We start from the raw sequence: 20,000 nt of genomic DNA, 5'->3' as shown, positions 1-20,000 counted from the left end.
TACAGTTTCACCCTCGCTAGACCCTTTGCCATCATTCCCTTACTTATCCTTTACTTAAAATCTATGTGGAGACTCAGTGATCTCCGGCCCAACGATATGAATGCCCCAGAATGTTGAATAATGTTAGGCGTGTTATCCAGCGTCCCTCTCACTCCGGTAAGGTGGAAGAGCTACATGACTGAGCTATTACGGTTCAGTCACCCTACCTAAGCAGTTACGGGGACTGATGAAGGAAGCCAAATGTCGTAGCTCACAGATATATCACAGTTTCAGTATCTAGTCTTTAGTAACAACCTCGTATCGTTCACTTTGTTGGTTTTAAAGGACAAGCAACGACTGTGGTACATATAAGTCCACGCGATAATTTGCTGATGGAAGAAAACGAACGATGAGAAAGAACGGAGACTGTTTTGGGATAACTCATGAACTACTCCCAGAATTCGGTGTTATGTGGAATTGTTTTGTCTTTTGCTATCTTGTGTGCGTACTAACCAAACAAAACCAGTATAGGTATTAGTATTATTATTAGTAGTACTAGTAATAGCATAATGTAGCTACTAAATCCACCGTTTCAAATATTTTTATTCAGGTGTTTGTAACGATTTCTTTGCATGTTAACGTTGCTACATTTAGTGAATATTTGCCATGTACAGTTGGTGCATTAATGTAAAGGCACGTCATTGGGTGAATCCCTTCACTTCGCCTCCCCTTTTTTTTTTCTCTCTCTCTCCCCATATTTTTTTTTCTGCAAATTGAAACTTTCCTGCTTACTAGAAATTTTTTTTCCCTATTTTTTTCTTTCTGTGTTCTTTGTTGTCTTGAATTTCCTTTATTAGGCTACTTAGTCCTTTTCTTCTCTTCCTTGATCTTTTTCCTTCAAATTTTTATATTCCGTCTCTTTCTGTAAGCTTTAGCTGCTGCTTAATCTCCCTGTTACTCAAATAATACTTTTCTTTCTTTCTTCTGTGCTACATCTTTGTTTATTTTTCTGATAATTCCATTTCTTTACCTTATCATCTACTTATGCCTCATTTAATATTGCATCTTACCATAATCATTCCTTTTCTATCCCTTCTCCATCCTTCTAACTCACAATTATTCACCCTTTACTTTATCTTCCACTTTGTTTCCTTTTCTAACATTTTCCTGCCGGCAGACTGGTAATACGTCCACCGCCAGACTAGTCCCAGTTCTCGAGGTTAACAGTGATCCCAGGCGAGGCTGAATTCCAGACCAGGCCACATACTGTAAGAAATAATTAGCGAGTTCAAGTGGAGTGTATAATAATGATCTCTGGAGTAATGAGAAGCAGGAGTGGTGTGGTGTTGCTTCCTCTCCTTTTTCTTCCTCCCTTCCTCTTTTTTTTCTTCGTTCTTTCTTCCTTCTTCCTTTCTTTTTGTTTTCCTTATTCCTTCTTCTTTCCTTCCTTCCTTCCTTCCTTCCTTCCTTCCTTCCTTCCTTCCTTCCTTCCTTCCTTCCTTCCTTCCTTCCTTCCTTCCTTCCTTCCTCCACTCACTCATTCCTCTTACTCCACTTGTTCACATCGCAATAATTCTTCTCCCTCCTTTACTTATCTCCACTCCAAGTTTCTTCTTTCCTCTTCTCCCTTTCTCTTCCTCTCTCTTCCTCTCTCTTCCTCTCTCAGATCTCCATCCGCATCTTTCTCTCCTCTCATCTTCGCCTCTCTTACTCTATATATGTATACGAGTCTTCGCAACGCACGCATACTTTTTTTCTTGTAACAGTGCACACACAAACACACACACACACACACACACACCCACGATAACGATATCTGATTTCATTCTCTCTCTCTCTCTCTCTCTCTCTCTCTCTCTCTCTCTCTCTCTCTCTCTCTCTCTCTCTCTCTCTCTCTCTCTCTCTCTCTCTCTCTCTCTCTCTCTCTCTCTCTCTCATCCCCGCGGCCCTTCAAATGCAAGACGCTCTGTAACTCTCAGAACAATAGAAAAATGTAATTAAATGGAGGAGTTTTCAATATTGCTGCATTTTATCATTGACGAGGAGAAGGAAGACAAGGGGGAGGAGGAGGAATGTTCTGCAGTGTGTGTGTGTGTGTGTGTGTGTGTGTGTGTGTTTTCTCTTAATCAAATAACTTTTGTCACTGGAAATTGTTAAGGAAAATTATGTATATAGATTGTGCTACGTTATTATTATGTTATTATTATTGTTATTAATATTATCATTATTAGTAGTAGTAGTAGTAGTAGTAGTAGTAGTAGTAGTAGTAGTAGTAGTAGTAGTGGTAGTAGTAGTATCATTATTACCATTACTATTGTTTAAATTACCATCACTGGCGTATGGTAGTAAAAGTTGATCTATTTTTTCTCTTTTTTTATTTATTTTTCCTCTCTCTCTCTCTCTCTCTCTCTCTCTCTCTCTCTCTCTCTCTCTCTCTCTCTCTCTCTCTCTCTCTCTCTCTCTCTCTCTCTCTCTCTCTCTTACGTACATATTTTTTTCTCCCCTCCCTTCTCCGCTTTCCTTTGTCTTCACCTTTCTTTCCCGGTGATTTACATACACACCTGCTTTGGCGGAGGGTTGATAAAACAGCGGCGGTACAGTTCACCTCTCCTCACCGAAATAGACCACTGGGCGACAGCTGCGGCGGTGACAACATGTTTTCTTCGTTCCTCCAGCCTTGTTATTCTCAGCCTCTCTGCGCGAACCTGGCTGGCTGGCTGGCTGGCTGAATAGGGAGAGATTTCTGCGTGTGTGTGTGTGTGTGTGTGTGTGTGTGTGTGTGTGTGTGTGTGTGTGTTGAGGGAGGGGGATGAGTGGGTTAGTTGTGTATCTCGATTTCTCTCTCTCTCTCTCTCTCTCTCTCTCTCTCTCTCTCTCTCTCTCTCTCTCTCTCTCTCTCTCTCTCTCTCTCTCTCTCTCTCTCTCTCTCTCTCTCTCTCTCTCTCACACACACACACACACACACACACACACACACACACACACACACACACACACACACACACACACACACACACACACACACACACACCATTTGATATGAATTCAATTATTTGGCCTCTTGATTAGTGTGTGTGTGTGTGTGTGTGTGTGTGTGTGTGTGTGTGTGTGTGTGTGTGTGTGTATGTGTGTATGTGCGCGCGATATAAGTGAGGGGTGAGGGTTTGGTTCCTTCCCTCTGTTCCCTCGAGTCTGAAGCGAATCAGTTTGGGATGTGGGCCGCCATCTGCCTCTTTGGTGTCTTGAACTTGAGAAAACCTTGTATGAAAATATGCTAAAAAGAGAGCCAGCCTGTGTGTGTGTGTGTGTGTGTGTGTGTGTGTGTGTGTGTGTGTGTGTGTGTGTGTGTGTGTGTGTGTGTGTTCCCTTATCTTCTTTTTTTTTTTCTCTCTCTTGTTTTCTCGTTTCATCTTCGAGAGGTGAAACAAATAAAACACCTTGTCTTTGTTGTTAACCTTTTATCAATAATTATTGCTGCGTGGTGGTGTTGATAGTGGTGGTGAGGGTGGTGGTACAGGTGCATATAATAGGTGCTTCGAGCTCTCTCTCTCTCTCTCTCTCTCTCTCTCTCTCTCTCTCTCTCTCTCTCTCTCTCTCTCTCTCTCTCTCTCTCTCTCTCTCTCTCTCTCTCTCTCTCTCTCTCTCTCTCTCTCTCTCTCTCTCACGCACCAAACTATTCAATACACATGGAAATTCAGAAGATTAATATTGTTGTTGTTATTATTCAGTTTAGTTTAGCACACCGCAGGGGAACTGACAGAGTAAGATGAAACCCTTTGCTTTTGATGCGAGGCAGGCAGCGAGGGCAGGCGAGGGCAGGGCGGAGGGCAGTGTGAGGAGGGTCCTGTCAGTCACTGTGCAGCACCAAAAGGGGATCCGGTAAGAGGAAACCAGGAGAGAAGCCAAGACCACCATCTCACTATTGTTTGCACCTGTTTGGAATTTGTAAACAGCTTAGTTGGCGCATCTATCCAATCCTCTCATAATATCGTTCTCCCTGCGGGTCTTGTGCTCCCTCCTTCCTTCCCGTCACCAGCTCCCTGCCTCTCCATCAGCCAGTTCCATCACTGACAACCTGTCACTTCACCTCCACACAGCCCTCCTGCAGCCGTCGCCACCTGCCGGGAACACAGACAGTTCCAGAATGGTGGTTTGACTCAGGAACCATTTACTGATGGCATTGTAGGTCTTAGAGAGAGAGAGAGAGAGAGAGAGAGAGAGAGAGAGAGAGAGAGAGAGAGAGAGAGAGAGAGAGAGAGAGAGAGAGAGCATGCGCTGTAGTATAATTGCTTTAATAATTATTAACGTAGGTACATCATATACTTTGAAATAGTAGAAAATTGCATATAAACTACAATAAGACATGAAGCGGTGGCGGAGACAGCGCGCCGCCCCGCTGCTGGAACCGCGGTACTGTGGCTGTGGGACTGCGGCTTCTTACACTGCTGTCACTTCACCGTACGTATTCTGGCCATCGCTGTCTGTCAGGTGATTTACGCTTGTCATGAACATTCTGCCAGTGCACATGAGTGTTAAGTACCGTCAGCAGCACAAGAGGCATGTGCGAGCTAAGGTGAGTCCCCGGCGTATGGCGGGTAGTGGGCGGGCAACCTCAGCAGGAAACACTCGCCTCAGTTACCTGACTCGCCTCACTATGACATTCACTAAGACACACAACTCAGAGGTTCGCTACGAAAGGAAATATTATCAATTGATAGTTCAAAATGGTCTAAAAAATGTTGTGTGTGTTCATGCAGCCTGCCCGAGGCCCGCACCTGCCTTCCCCTCCCTTGTGTGTGGGCGAGGGAGCGGGGCCGCTGGCAGACCAACACAAGCACACACATACACACACACTACATACACTTCACCGTTACTTATAGTATATTAGTATAATAATAATATATAATATATTTAAAACATGTATATCGTCAAAAACTATATGGGGAAAGTATCATACATTTCCCTATTCGTAAATACACGGATCTATACAGCTACGAAGTGTTGAAGCTCCGGGTGTGTTGCCCCGCGGGGGATTGAGTAGCCTTAGGGCGGGGCAGGGCACGGGGCCCCTCGATGTGGCGGAGGAAGCAGGGCAGGGACTGTGGCGCCTCCTTGCTGTGTAGTGGTTGTGGTGGTGGTGGTAGTGGTAGTGACGGTGACCTTACATTAACATGGTGATGGGGTGACGAGTTCAATGCTGTGATGGTGGTGACGATGCTGGTAGTGGTGGTGGCGGCTGTAGCTGTGTATGGTGAAGGTGATGAAATGATGATAGTGGCAACTTATTCAGTTCAGCCTCATGGTGGTGATGGTGGTGACTTCAGTACGTTTAGCATGTGATTGGAGGCGTGTGTCTGCGTGTCACCTCGCGCCAAGGAATCGTGTGGTGCACGGTGGCTTCCCTCACTCTCTTACTAGTGAAAGCAGCTTAGGGACTCAGTAAGTTGTGAGGGGACACCGTCAGAGGGGAAGCATGTCATGTCCTAACTGACTGACGTGTTTCTTGACGTGTGTGTGTGCTGAGAGCAGTGCCGAAGGTTCTGTGTAGGTTAGGTTATTTTTCTATCGAAGACTGATGAGTGTTCGTATTTTGAAACATTCAAGGCTCTCACAAAAACTGTCTCCAAATCCCAGTGATCATTAGTCGGGTTCTCATGGCTGCTTTTCCTACTGACGATGGAGAATCTTTATTTAACTATCACTAGAAACTTTAAAATACCTTTGAACTACAACTTTCCTTGGCGCCTGATAAAAGTAGTCGAGATGGGAGGAAGAAGTGTTTGAGAACATTGTCTCTGAGCTTTACGCGGTACATCCATTAACATGTACCGCAAGTAGTTATCTCATAAAGTTCAGTAAATCCAGTGTCTATAAATCATATACACATTACCATATGAACCAATTAAATGCACAAAGAAGGACTGGGGATGGTACAGGCGGTGGTTGTTGCCTTTTTTTTTTTTAATAACTTTTTTAGACCATTCTGGACAACTATTCTCTCCACTATTTTCATCAAAACCATGAAAGTCATATAGTTTGGCCCGATAGGATCCTTCACGCTACTTATCGTGTGTGTGTGTGTGTGTGTGTGTGTGTGTGTGTGTGTGTGTGCGTGTGTGTGGGTGTGTGTGTGTGTGTGCGCGCTCCCCAATAGCTGGCCTGAGTGATGTGTTTCAGTAACGGGAGACGCGGGAGGAGAGGAGAGGAGAGGAGAGGAGGGCGGCACCAACAAAATTACCGGTGCAAAGCGAGAGTGAAAGGCCAATCATTATTTTGGAAATTGGTAAAAGGATGTATTGTTTTTGATGTCACGTAATTGTTTTTCCTTCCCCCTTGTGTCTTTGTAAACACAGGGAAGAGAGAGAGAGAGAGAGAGAGAGAGAGAGAGAGAGAGAGAGAGAGAGAGAGAGAGAGAGAGAGAGAGAGAGAGAGAGACGTAGACAGACAGGAAAATAATATAGATTGATAGGTATATAGGTAGATAGATAGAGAAACAGATAGACAGACAGACAGAAGCAGAGACCATTTAATCACTTACAACAGTCTCCATCACACACACACACACACACACACACACACACACACACACACACACACACACACACACACACACACACACACACACACACACACACACACACACACACACACACACACACACATATATACACACAAACGCACACAAAGCGTAAACATTCACCTTGCACTGAGCTGTACCGTTCGACTTTATCGCTGGAAGATTAAACACGATGGGGCCGGAACCCTGTTTGGCTTCAAGAGGAGAGAGAGAGATAGCAACTGGAGGAGGAGGAGAATGAGGAAGAGCAGGAAAATACGTGAACGGATAGAGGGTAGACAGGGAACACAAAGAACTGAAGGACGAGAGTCAGAATAATAAAAAGGTAAAAAGGGAAGAGGATAGAAGGGAAAGACGAAGAAGTAAAGGAGAAGAATGAAGGAATATTGATTGTGGGGGACTCGTGGTTAATCTTGTAATATCCATTTTTCTGGAGATTCACGCGATGGAGGTGAGGTTGGAGATGCGAGAGAGAGAGAGAGAGAGAGAGAGAGAGAGAGAGAGAGAGAGAGAGAGAGAGAGAGAGAGAGAGAGAGAGAGAGGACCTGAATTCAACTTTGTCTACTTTTTTTTTTATGACTGACCTAGGACAAGAAAATAGGAAATGAAAATCTCTACTGAAGATGGAAATCCCTAAAGAAAACCTGATTTACCCACTTTTATGTAATTGATTGACGTAAAGAAAACGGGCCAAAATTAAGGCCAAAATTAACTAACGAAGTGCATCTATGTTCTCTCTCTCTCTCTCTCTCTCTCTCTCTCTCTCTCTCTCTCTCTCTCTCTCTCTCTCTCTCTCTCTCTCTCTCTCTCTCTCTCTCTCTCTCTCTCTCTGTACCTGTGCTATGATTGGCGTGAATTGCTCCCCTTAAAATGTAGCTCAGGTGTTAAATTATGCAGTCGTGGCGGTGCAGGTGAACTCTGTATTTTATGCTTCCTGTTGTGTGGGTTCCCTTGTGTCTTGTTTCTGTTGTTGTTGAGTGAGAGGGAAGGTGACTTGTGTAAGTAAATGTCACAAAAAGGAAGAAAGATACATGCGAATTCTAAGGAACTTTTCGTCGTTCTCCTCCTCCTCCTCCTCCTCCTCCTCCTCCTCCTCCTCCTCCTCCTCCTCCTCCTCCTCCTCCTCCTCCTCCTCCTCCTCCTCCTCCTCCTCCTCCTCCTCCACATCTTCCTCAAGGCCTCCTCTTTTTTCTCCTCCTCCCAGCACGGCCATGGTCATAAGGCTATTCAGTCAACCTTTTCAAAACTTTGACCACCCCATGAAATTATTTATCCTCATACACGAGACAAGGGCGCCGCACGCAATCACACACACTCTTTTATATCACCATATTTCACGTCCCGTTCACAGGTTGACTGCATAATACAACACACGCATGGAGCAGGTTTTTATCTTCTAATGGAGCGCTTTTGTTGTATTTGAAAAGTGTAATTGCTCACTTTCTTTCTGTCTCTATCTTTCTTTTCTCTCACCGTCTACGGCTTCTTCTCTTTCTTCTTCTTCTTCTCCTCCATTCATTGTACATATCGCAGGCTTCTATTTGAAAAGTCTAATTATCCAGTTTTTCTCTTTTCCACCAACCTCACCATCTCCTCTTCCTCCTTCTCCACCTCCTCCTCATCCTCCTCCTTCTCCTCCTCCACCGCTCAGGACTGTACATATCGCAGGCCATTTCCTATAAAGAGAAATGTCAGCAGAGGAGCATATGAAGGTAGATAGATAGAAAGATCGATGGCCACCGTGCCTCGCTGCTGCTGCCACCCTCTCGTCGCCTTGTCGCAGGAACGTGAATCGATTTGTCTCAGCTCTGCCAACTGTTGGGCCCATCAGATTTTTGTGTTGTGTTGTGTTGCTTCTTGGATTTTTGACGGAGTGAGAAACTTGGATATCTACTGTTCTGTCTTACTTGCTTTTTCTTCTCTGTCTTTTTTTTCTGTTTTCTGTTTTATCTTTCTTTACTTGTATTTCTTGTTTCTCTTTTTTTCTCGTCTCCCTTTCTGTTCTCTCCCCTCTTTCTCGTCCTTCCCTCCTGTCTTCCGTTCTCTCTCTCTCTCTCTCTCTCTCTCTCTCTCTCTCTCTCTCTCTCTCTCTCTCTCTCTCTCTCTCTCTCTCTCTCTCTCTCTCTCCCCTTTTTCTTGTCCTTCTGTCTCTCTTTCTTATTTCCTCCTTGTATCTCCATCCCTCTCTCTCTCTCTCTCTCTCTCTCTCTCTCTCTCTCTCTCTCTCTCTCTCTCTCTCTCTCTCTCTCTCTCTCTCTCTCTCTCTCTCTCTCTCTCTCTCTCTCTCTCTCTCTCTCTCTCTCTCTCTCTCTCTCTCTCTCTCTCTCTCTCTCTCTCTCTCTCTCCAACCAGACGCACGAACTTTTTTTTTCAGTGGTATCATTTAAAGCCTGCCTTTTATTCCGAAAATGCTGGGCTGCAACATGCGTATTATAGCAACGACGGTGGTGGTGGTATTGGTGGTGATGGTGGTGGTGGTGGTGGTGGTGGTGGTCTCAGTCTCAGCCTCAGCTAGCGGTATTTCTACTTCACTTTCATTTACGTGGCTTAGATTACAGCTTTAAGTCCTAATGGCTTTAAATCCACGTGTGCCTGATGCGTCGGTGAGGAAGACATGGAGAAAGATAGACAGCGGCGGCAGTAGAGGCGGAAAAGGAGGAGGAGGAGGAGGACACAGCATTGAAAAGACGTGCTTGAAGTGATGAGAATTGAGGATTTTATTTTAAGCAGGTGTTGCGTGATCTAAACCTCGGGGATGAGTCTGAGAGTGCATGGAGGAGGTTGGGTGATGGCTAAGCATGTCGCTGGTGTAGGAAGTAGATGAGGTGGTGGTGGTGGTGGTGGTAGTGGTGAGTATGCAAGTTGTTAATGCATGGAGGAGGGTGGGTGAAAGGTTACAGGCAGTGTGGGTGATTGGTAAACATGCTAAAATGTGTCATTCTTGTGTGTGGACGTGTTAGTGGAGGTGGGTAATGTTGTTGTTGGAGGCGTGTAATGCTTCCAACGTCACCAGGAGTGTTTGAGGCTCTGCAGCTCCCCAGGGACGGTGGGAAGGAAAGCCTGTTCTTGGCGTAGAGAGAGAGAGAGAGAGAGAGAGAGAGAGAGAGAGAGAGAGAGAGAGAGAGAGAGAGAGAGAGAGAGAGAGATAAGATTGCATGTTTCAAGACCAAACCTCCAAACCATTAATCCTATCAGTGTCTTTAGTCATGTACGTATATTTGTCTTCCGCGCACATCAGTTTGCGCACACACGGCCCTTGAGCGTTTTACATTCACACACACACACACACACACACACACACACACACACACACACACACACACACACACACACACACACACACACACACACACACACACACACACACACACACAAACCGGCCTCCCTTTCACAGACTCTTAATTGAAACGATATTCCATTCAAGGCCTGACTCCCGGGTGCCAGCCGCTGATGAGGTTGGCTACGGGGACTCGGTGGAGGAAGAGGGGGGAAGGAGGAAGAGTAGGAGAAGGGGGAGGAGGAGAAAAGAGAGGAGAGTTGAAGAATGCTGTTTCCTTGCCTCTCTCCTCTCGTTTTTTCTTTTTTTTTTCCCCCGTCTTTTTCTTTCCCTGCACCCTTTCCTTCCCCTAACTCTGAACCACCTCCTCCCTGCCCTGAGAAATGAGAGAGGGCGGGCAGGTGAGCACGGCTTAATTGGGACTGAAGTGGACAGGTGTGTTATTCGGAGGGGAACCATCAGATAGACAAACTACCGCACCGGACCCGTTTAGGCAACCAGTGTGGGCCTTGAGGCGGACTGAAGGTCATGTTAGCACCGCAGCTGTACCGGGAGCCTTACTGGGAAGTTAGACGTTTACTGGGAGGCACTGAAACTGTACTTGGAGGCACATCAAGGTGTACTGTTCGGCTGAAGATGTACTGGGAGTCATAGGTGTAGTGAGAGTCGTACTGGAAAGCTAAAGGTGTATTTGAAACCATACTGGGTGGATGAATATGTACTGGGAGTCTATAAGTGTACTGAAGCCACACTAAAGAAAGCTTAAACGTTACCGGGAGCCGCACTGGGAGGCTTATTGTGTACTGGGAGTCACACCAAGGGGCGACAAGTGTACTTAACCAGTCTAAAGTGTACTTGGAACCACACCGCGGAAGGTAAAGGTGTACTGGGGAGCCACAGCGAGGGGAAGAGGGGGCGTAGGGGTTGTACCGGAAGCCGCACTAGAGGCCGGCCGTGTACTGGGTCCTGAAGCCCCGGTGGTCCACGGCGTGAATGTTGTTGGCCTGACACTCGTAGTAGCCCACGTCCATCAGAGTGGCAGGGTCGATCTCCATCTTGCTCTTCAGCTTGTGCCGCCCGATCTCCCACTCGTGTACCTGCCGGCAGGGACGCGTGAATCAAGGCCACGTTGGTGTAGGGACGTGAATATAAGAGCATGAGGAAGCTGTTCTTGGACACAAAAAAATAATACAGGGAATAGTGTTTTTGATATATTAAAAAGGGTTCTGACTGAGGCCTTTGAATAGCATAGATGATATAAATAAAGTCTTTTGGATGATTAAGGGATGCTGAATTAGGAACGGAAATACAAAAACATAAGGGAAGCTGTTTTTTGGTAGATGAAGAGGAAATCTGATAGAGGCCTTAAAGAGGTATAAGGGAAACCTTAAGTGTGGTATGAGTAGAATCTTAAGGGTTATTAAGGGAAGCTTCTTTTCTTCTTTTTTTCTTTTTTTTTTCTTTTTTTTTTTTTTTTGGGGGGGGGGGGTAGATTGAGGGGATTTGATACACGTGTTAAGGTGGTGTAAGGAATACAACAATACGACATAAACAACATTCTTATGGTGGCTTTGGAACACACAACTGTAAGAACTTAAGGGAAGTTGTTTCTGTGATTTAAGAGGAGATCTGATGCTGGTATTTTAGTGGTACATAGAACATAACAAGGCTGAGTGTGGGTGGAAAGGGGTAGGGCCTGGGAATTTTATAAGAAGGATCATAGTGGTTGGTATGGTGTAGAAGGTACAGGGTGAGTGCGAAGGGTGATGAGGATGTAGATGTTGCTTACAGTGGTGGCAGTGATGGAAATGTATGATATCTGTGGAGGGTGGATGGGGTGGATGTGGAGGGAGGTATAGGGTGAGTGAGGACAGTGGAGGGAGGGTGAAGGAAGCATGGAGTGTGTTGAGTGGTGTTAGTAGAGGTCAGTCCCTCGCTATTCATTGTGGCGTTAGCTGCTGTGGATTAGTTCATGGAAGTTTGTGGTTCACTTTGTTATCATACATATTGTTGTGGAGAGCCGTATGTGTGTGTGTGTGTGTGTGTGTGTGTGTGTGTGTGTGTGTGTGTGTGTGGTTGGGGGTGGGAGGAAGGCCAGTGTGCTGAGTTAAGGTTGAATGACTTTCTACAATGATGGTTGTTTATCTATACATTTTAAAAACCACCAGTGCACATCCCATTTATCTCTTTGTTACATGTCCATAGCTCGGGATATTAGTATATATATTTTTTCGTTAAAAACTAAAGCAGGATTATGTAATTTAAGAGTTCAGTTTGCTCATGTATTGTATGTGATGAAAATTTGAATGGTAGAAGCTGTATTCCAGTGTACATGTGATCCTCATACAAGGCAACCTAGCGGTATTTAGTCTTTTCTTTCTTCTTGACGAAATTGTTGTGTTCCATCACAGAAGAGTAAAGTCCTGCTGGAACAGGGCTTGGGCGGCGCTGGGCGGGTCTTGGTGACCTGCGCCGCGGCCAGTAAAAAAGTTGGCTATTGGTGTAACTCTTTTGAGGCAGCGGGGAGGGGCGCGCTCATAAAAAGACACGGTAAAAACTCAGAAGAGAGATTTAGGATCGATGGCCGCGTCCCAATCCTCGTGTAAGTTGCTGAAGTGCTGCCGGCCAGCGTACTGCCTTCATGCGTGCGCAGCGAGGCGCCACTCGGGTCATGAAATGTGCCGGGCGAAATCCTGCATGTTGAAGCAAGCACCCCTTTAATCACCTCATATCGGGGCGGCCAGAGCGGTGCGGGGATGCTGCTCGTCCCAGGGAATCCGCCAAGGAATGAGCGTGTGATGTGCTCTTCTTGTGACCGCCCGGAGCATTGTGAGCTTCCCTGAGGATCATAAACTGTCTTCCTTGATTGATGGAGCTCGATTACTTCTCGTTGTTCCGTCACTTTTCAGGACTTGCACGGATTAGTTGCTAGACCTTTGTGCAGCTGAATCTTTTGGGAGAATTTGTCGACAGTATCAGGATCGATGGCCTAAACTTTGCCCATGGCTCTGTAATCTTTGTGGAGTCTGTAGAGTTTGTGGTGATTACTACTGAGGCGATACACGAGGAGCGGCAGCCATTAGCCCGCTGGGTGTCTCAGGACACGACCAAGTCCCGATTGTTTGGAGGGTTATTGGATGAAGCACCGGGCACTGATCATGGCTGTGTGTGGTGAGACCGCTTATGTCTGCAGCATCACACATCTGGCGGCGTGATTCACAGTGATGGGTCTCGTCTGGATGCGTTACCGTGGATGTGGTGCCGTAGAAGTGTTCATACCTGTACACAATAAAAAAAAAAAAAAAACGAATGCTTTGATGGCCTGTCCTCCCTGACTCGCCGTATTGTGTATCAGTAGAATTATCTTGCCCCTTTGAATCCATGCTTGTCACCGGCACATTCCGTGAAAGCCAACCCCCCCACCGGCTTTGTGAACGCGCGGCTCGCCTCCCGGAAGTCAGCCCTGCTCATGAGATAGGATCATTGAGAGACAGTCCTGAGTGGCGAGGACCAAGGCACTCTTATTAGGACCCATGACTGGAGCACGCTGATCGATCCTGCCGAGTGGTGTTCAGGAGGGTGTCTGCTTGGAGGCTTGCCCGTGCTGAGCTTGAGAAATAAAGACCCAGAGCGAAGTAACGTGAGCTAGGCAACGTGTGTCCCTCGGTGGTGATGACAAACCGCCACGAGTGTAATGAATGCCGGCAGGTTCGTCTGAACAGCAACAGGTGCGAATGAATAGCAACAGGTGCGAAAATGAATGGCAACAGGTGTAAAACGAGTAGCCACAGGCGTTGAGGTGTGGAGGGGACAGAGAGGTAGAAGGAGAGGGACATTCTGGGACAGTTATGCAGCGCTGCGTGACATTACCACCCAAACACTGAGGACTATATTTTTGTTGCACTCTACATTTAGATTTTCCTTTATTTCGACATTTATATTTACTTCTACTTCAGTTACGCTGCGTTTCCTGCCTTAACTGTAATTTATCGTGATATTGGAGGACGGTAAATGGCCCTCTTGGCTAATGGCGCCTCGTTCTAAAAGGCACTGTGGAGGGGGAGACAAGGGAGGACTGTGAGAGGCAGCAGATGGGTGTGGTGGGAGGGGTAATATTGAGTGGGGTGGAGAGGTGGGTCTGGTGGAAGGGGTAGCAGTGGGTGGAGCCAGGTGGTGTCGTTATGGGAGGGGAAGAACTGTGGGTGGGGTGATGGGTGTGGTGGGAGGGGTAGCACTGGGTGGGGTGATGGGTGTGGTGGGATGGTCTGGTGGCAGGGTACATCATGGAGTTAGACAGGAATAATGGGACTGGACGGGGTTGGGGCCTTGGGGGGGTTATTTGATGAGCCTTGGAGAGGGGGAAGGACAAGTGGGGTGAAGGGGAGGGGAGGATGGAGAATGGGGGGATTATCTGTGCTGTCAGGCGGGCAAAAAGAGAGCCAGTCTTCCTGCACTTTGGCACACTTCCTGCATATTCTCTCTCTCTCTCTCTCTCTCTCTCTCTCTCTCTCTCTCTCTCTCTCTCTCTCTCTCTCTCTCTCTCTCTCTCTCTCTCTCTCTCTCTCTCTCTCTCTCTCTCTCTCTCTCTCTCTCTCTTTTTCTCCCCTTGTTCCGAACGATTGCTTCGCCTTCATCTTTTCTCTCGCCGCTTCCACAATCATTCTGTAATTCCCTCACCACGGAGACTCTTTTTACCCTCTGTACTGAGAGAGAGAGAGAGAGAGAGAGAGAGAGAGAGAGAGAGAGAGAGAGAGAGAGAGAGAGAGAGAGATGAAAAAAAAATCCTTATCCATACACGTAAAATTTCTCCCAGGTAAAATTTCTTCCATGAATATTTTTTTCCTACAAGATTTTCTCCTCCGATAATTCCTTTCCCTAATACGTTAGGTTAGGTTAGGAATTTATAGAGGAATTATTTTTGGTGTGGTTTTCGTGGAGGAATCTTAACGGATGGAAATTATTTAGGTGAAATTGGGATAACCTTTTCTTCAGTCTCTTGAGTCACAATCACATATTCTTAAACGCTTTGCTCTCTTCTTGAAAGGGCTGCTTTTAAAGGCCACAGATATGATTAGCCAGGTGTTCATTATTTTTTCATATCGGCAGTGCAGAATTCTTGCTGAACTGTAACTGGAATCTCGAAGACACTCTTGAAATGCCCATTAGCTTCTACTACAGCGTCTTAATCCTGTGACTGCATATATGACACTTGAAATACTCTAGGTACCTCCCTTAGAGCTTAGTAATCCTTTGACTGCATTGAATACACTTGCTACTTGAATCCTACACGATCTTAACAATAAAAAAATTAAATAAAACCAGTCATTAAAAGTGTAAACAACGCTCTCAGCAGTGCCTTATGAAATTATACACCAAATCTGCACCACAGTATTATAAAGTTCCAGAAGCAGTGGCATTGAAAGGGTTAAATGAAGATAAGGAATTGAAACCTGTTAGAGAATGCGATGGCCAGTCTGGTGTACCCACTGATCCCCTTCATGTGCTGCGTGTTATTGTGTTGTGTTCCCTTCCCGAGGCTGAAACCGAGGCTGGTGCGATGGGAGAGAGAGAGAGAGAGAGAGGGTGCGGGGGGGATGCAGCTGAGATTGGAGTTTGTGTGGACAGGCGAGAGGGATTGGTGTGGATTGGTGGAAGGCGACGAGCAAGCGGATGTTGTAGTGCTGCAGTGAACCAAACATGAGTTACAGTTACAGGAAGGACGTAAAGAAATAGTGTTTTTAAGCAAGAAAGTTATAGATTATTGTCATTGTAATTTTTAAGTGTACTGATCTTCACATGTCCTGTTTCTTTATTGATTTTTCTGTACTTTTATTCCGTGTAGCTCCATATGAGTGTTGTAGGGCCAGATGGTTAGAGATGGTGAAGAAAAGATGCAAGGACAAGAACGGCAGGATGCTGGAGTGTAGGGATGAAGTGAGCGAGACATGTCAGTTACGTGTGAGATAATGACAGTAAGATAGGGTCAGCACGATGAAGGGACCATTAGACGCTATTTAAGCGTGAGATAAGGAGAGATGTTAATATAATGATAGTATAATGTAGGACTGTAAGGATAGCAAGCATACATAAAAGTGAGGCAAGGCAAGGGATGAGATAGAGAAGGATGTATCATGATAAAGATGGGGAAGTGTGGGAAGTGTGCATAGAAGTGAGGGAGACATAACATTGGTAAGGGATGAGATGATGGCAGTAAAGATCAGTACGACGTAATGTAGAAATGTAAAAGTATAATTATGCAATAAGCAGGACTGAGGAGGACAACTGGCAAGGCGGAGGGGAGTCAGACGCCGCTAGTCACCTGGAAGTAGTTGTGGGCGTACAGCTCCACGCCGTCCTTGTACCAGGTGATGCGGGGCCGAGGGTTGCCGCGCGCCGTGCACAGGAAGATGATCTTGCGCCCCAGCACGTACTCCAGCTCGTAGTGTGACGCCTGCACCACCCGCGCCGCCTGCGTGTGTCACGGGCTGGTTACACACACACACACACACACACACACACACACACACACACACACACACACACACACACACACACACACACACACACACACACACACACACATGGAAACATACAATATAGAGGCACTAGATAAAGATAAACACTATAGCAAGAAGAAGAAGGAGGAGAAGGAAAAGGAGAACAACAACAACGAAATAAGAGTAATAAAAGGAAATGTATAGATGTGGATAAATAACAAAGACAATGATAGTAATAGTAATGATATTGACAATAATACTAATAATAATGATAGTAATAATAATAATGATAATAATAATAATAATAATAATAATAATAATAATAATAATAATAATAATAATAATACTTAATAATAATAATAATAATAATAATAATAATAATAATAATAATAATAATGAGACTGAGAAGCGTTTCCAATAATTATGCGTATACCGAGAAACGATAAAAGATTCCCTAACTGTAAAAAAGATAACGTGCGCTGAATGCAGGACTGTGTGTGTGTGTGTGTGTGTGTGTGTGTGTGTGTGTGTGTGTGTGTGTGTGTGTGTGTGTGTGTGTGTTTCTCATATTTGCCATTATGTGAAAACGATATTACTCTTTCCTGCAATAACGTTCATGACTGTTCGTGTGTGTGTGTGTGTGTGTGTGTGTGTGTGTGTGTGTGTGTGTGTGTGTGTGTGTGTGTGTGTGTGTGTGTGTGTGTGTGCGTGCGTGCGTGCGTGCGCTCCCATTATCATCATTGCCGTGGGTAGTGTGCGCGCTCCGTCAGCCAAAAATGAGATAATATTTTGTTTAACCGCAGCGGAAAGATACGTATATTATAATGTAGATTTTAACCTCTCATAAATTATGAACCGCGCGGCATTTTCCACGACTCTCTCTCTCTCTCTCTCTCTCTCTCTCTCTCTCTCTCTCTCTCTCTCTCTCTCTCTCTCTCTCTCTCTCTCTCTCTCTCTCTCTCTCTCTCTCTCTCGTCATTGTTTCTCTTTTAAGTGCCCTACCTTGCTGTTACTTGCCGGCCCCGCCCTTCTCCCTTCTCTCCCTTCCCCTTCACTCTCTCTCCCCTTCCCACTTTCCTTTCACCCTCCCATTACTTCCCATTACCTCCATCATGCCTCCACAACCCTCCTCTTCTGCGAGGGTAGGTGGAACGGGAATGATAAGAGAGGAAAATTGAGGGAGAGATATGGTTTTCACAGAGAGAGAGAGAGAGAGAGAGAGAGAGAGAGAGAGAGAGAGAGATTCCCATTTTGTCTTTCCTCCCCTTCTCTTCCCACTGGTCATCCACCCCTCTGCTCTTTCTCTCCGTCATCTTCAATCCTCTCTCTCTTCCTCTCTTTTCATTCTCCCCTCTCCCTCTCTTCTTCCTCTCTCTTCTCTCTCTCTCTCTCTCTCTCTCTCTCTCTCTCTCTCTCTCTCTCTCTCTCTCTCTCTCTCTCTCTCTCTCTCTCTCTCTCTCTCTCTCTCTCTCTCTCTCTCTCTCTCTCTTATTAGTAAGTGAGATATGAAGTATCCTTCCTACTCCTCCTCCTCCTCCTCCTCCTCCTCCCGTTCTCAGTGTCAACACACACACACACACACACACACACACACACACACACACACACACACACACACACACACACACACACACACACACACAGTCACACACTTTTATGGACGTTATTGCACCCAAATGTAATATCGTTTTCACATAATGACAATGACACACACACACACACACACACACACACACACACACACACACGGACACATACACACATGTACAGACACACACGTTTGGAGGACAGTCACACTCTCACTGTCTGAAAACAAAGCCTCTTTGTCCTAATAAAACAAAACGTAGAGCCAGTCCCTGAAACCCTTGACCAAAATGCTTTCCAATACACGACTCGGACACCACAAATAATATCACGTTTTTTTTTTTTTTTTCCCAATCTAGTCCAACTTTTTTTCCCCGACCGTTTTGCCTCCCAGGTTTTTTTTTTTTTTTTTTTTTGGCCACATGGTATTGAGAATTTTCTTTTTCACCTATCGTTTCTTTCATCTTCCATTCTCTCTCTCTCTCTCTCTCTCTCTCTCTCTCTCTCTCTCTCTCTCTCTCTCTCTCTCTCTCTCTCTCTCGAGCACGGTAACTTGTTTGGCCGCGTTTTCTCGCTTCATTTTTACTTTTTTTTCTTTTTTTCTTTTTTTTTTCACCGATTGCGAGTGGTGGTGATGGGAAGGGGGCGAGGGATGCGTATAGGACTGAGGTACTGGTGGTGGTGGTAGTGGTGGTGATGGTGGCGTGGGACTGGCGGTGACAGGAATGAAGTTAGGAAAGGTTGTTGTGAGGCTGCCAGATATCAGTGGGTTTCCGTGGGTAAGTGGAGTGAGTGACTGTTGGGGATGAGTGGGTGGTAATGGTTCTCCTCCTCCTCCTCCTCCTCCTCCTCCTCCTCCTCCTCCTCCTCCTCCTCCTCCTCCTCCTCCTCCTCCTCCTCCGCTCACGTGCCTCTCCGCTCCGTTAACGATGTCGCAGGTGTTGAAATGGATTCCTGTGTATGTGTGTGTGTGTGTGTGTGTGTGTGTGTGTGTGTGTGTGTGTGTGTGTTAAAAGGCAAGCCATTGGATCACTGGAAGGTTTTGTTTAAACATCGTCACAGAGAGAGAGAGAGAGAGAGAGAGAGAGAGAGAGAGAGAGAGAGAGAGAGAGAGGCGTGGATGCTTACACACCCACCCACCCACTCACCAACCGCCCTCCCACCCCCCCGCACACACACACACACACACACACACACACACACACACACACACACACACACACACACACACACACACAATTATATTACTGTTATTATTGTTGTAATGTGAACACAGTATCACTAATTGCTCAACTCCTGTGTGTGTGTGTGTGTGTGTGTGTGTGTGTGTGTGTGTGTGTGTGTGTGTGTGTGTGTGTGTTTGCGTATATTTCCGTGTTTCCATGCAAGCGAGCGCGCGAGTCTGCGATGCTTAAATCGTACGTATGTATATAAATTTGCAGCGGACGGAATGAAAATATGAACACACGTAGCCTTTATTTAACTTTCAAGGTCATGTCTGCTTTCCCTGCACTCTGCATGGCGCTGCATCAGGTGTGTTACCCGCGTACCTGTACCTGAGAGAGCTACCATTATCCCATTACATAACCTAACCTTACCTCGCCTAACCTAACCCAACGCAGCATAACCTTATCTCACCTTACCTAACCTAACAACCTTACCTTACCTTACGTAACCTAACAATCTTCCCTTACCTAACCTAACCTAATCTAAATGTAAGAGAAAGCACTCACACTGACTGGCGCTTCACGTTAATGGTAATACTGGGAATATTTGCGTAGGGAGGATGAATGCGAGGCGGCCAGTGAACTATTTCATGGCAGGAGGGAGGGAGGGAGGGAGATGCGAGAGGGAAGGGAGGGGAAGGGAAGGGAAGGGAAGAGAAGGGCCGACCACGTGAAGAACAGCTCCACTTGAAGCCAACCTTCGCCACATCAGTGTAGTGGAGGCAGGGCGGCTCATGCTTGATGCTTGGATAGGCTTTTTCTGATGCCAAACTGTCTATCCTCCACCACCACCACCTTTTTTCCTCCTCCTCCTCCTCCTCCTCCTCCTCCTCCTCCTCCTCCTCCTCCTCCTCCTCCTC

General features: G+C 46.0%; 2 protein-coding genes across 6 annotated transcripts in view; one reads left to right on the top strand and one right to left on the bottom strand.

The window, feature by feature from the left end:
- LOC135102062 (multifunctional procollagen lysine hydroxylase and glycosyltransferase LH3-like) overlaps positions 1-20,000 on the top strand; it is a 104,611-nt gene that overhangs the window by 77,858 nt on the left and 6,753 nt on the right. The window lies entirely within an intron of this gene.
- LOC135102063 (immunoglobulin domain-containing protein oig-4-like) overlaps positions 3,418-20,000 on the bottom strand; it is a 72,927-nt gene continuing 56,344 nt past the window's right edge. For 2 of the 5 annotated variants that reach the window (XM_064006736.1, XM_064006740.1), the window contains exons 4-6: positions 16,153-16,302; positions 7,722-10,930; positions 3,418-7,646 (exon numbers count right to left, since the gene is read on the bottom strand). In XM_064006736.1, coding sequence (XP_063862806.1) covers positions 10,775-10,930; positions 16,153-16,302 — 306 coding nt within the window. In that variant the 3' untranslated portion in view covers positions 3,418-7,646; positions 7,722-10,774. Of the gene's footprint in view, positions 7,662-7,721; positions 10,931-16,152; positions 16,303-20,000 lie in introns of all 5 variants that reach the window. The other 3 variants (XM_064006738.1, XM_064006737.1, XM_064006739.1) reach the window with 3 other exon arrangements.

Source organism: Scylla paramamosain, chromosome 7 (assembly GCF_035594125.1).
Source record: "Scylla paramamosain isolate STU-SP2022 chromosome 7, ASM3559412v1, whole genome shotgun sequence".
NCBI lineage: Eukaryota > Metazoa > Arthropoda > Malacostraca > Decapoda > Portunidae > Scylla > Scylla paramamosain.
This window is presented reverse-complemented; position numbering and strand designations above follow the sequence as displayed.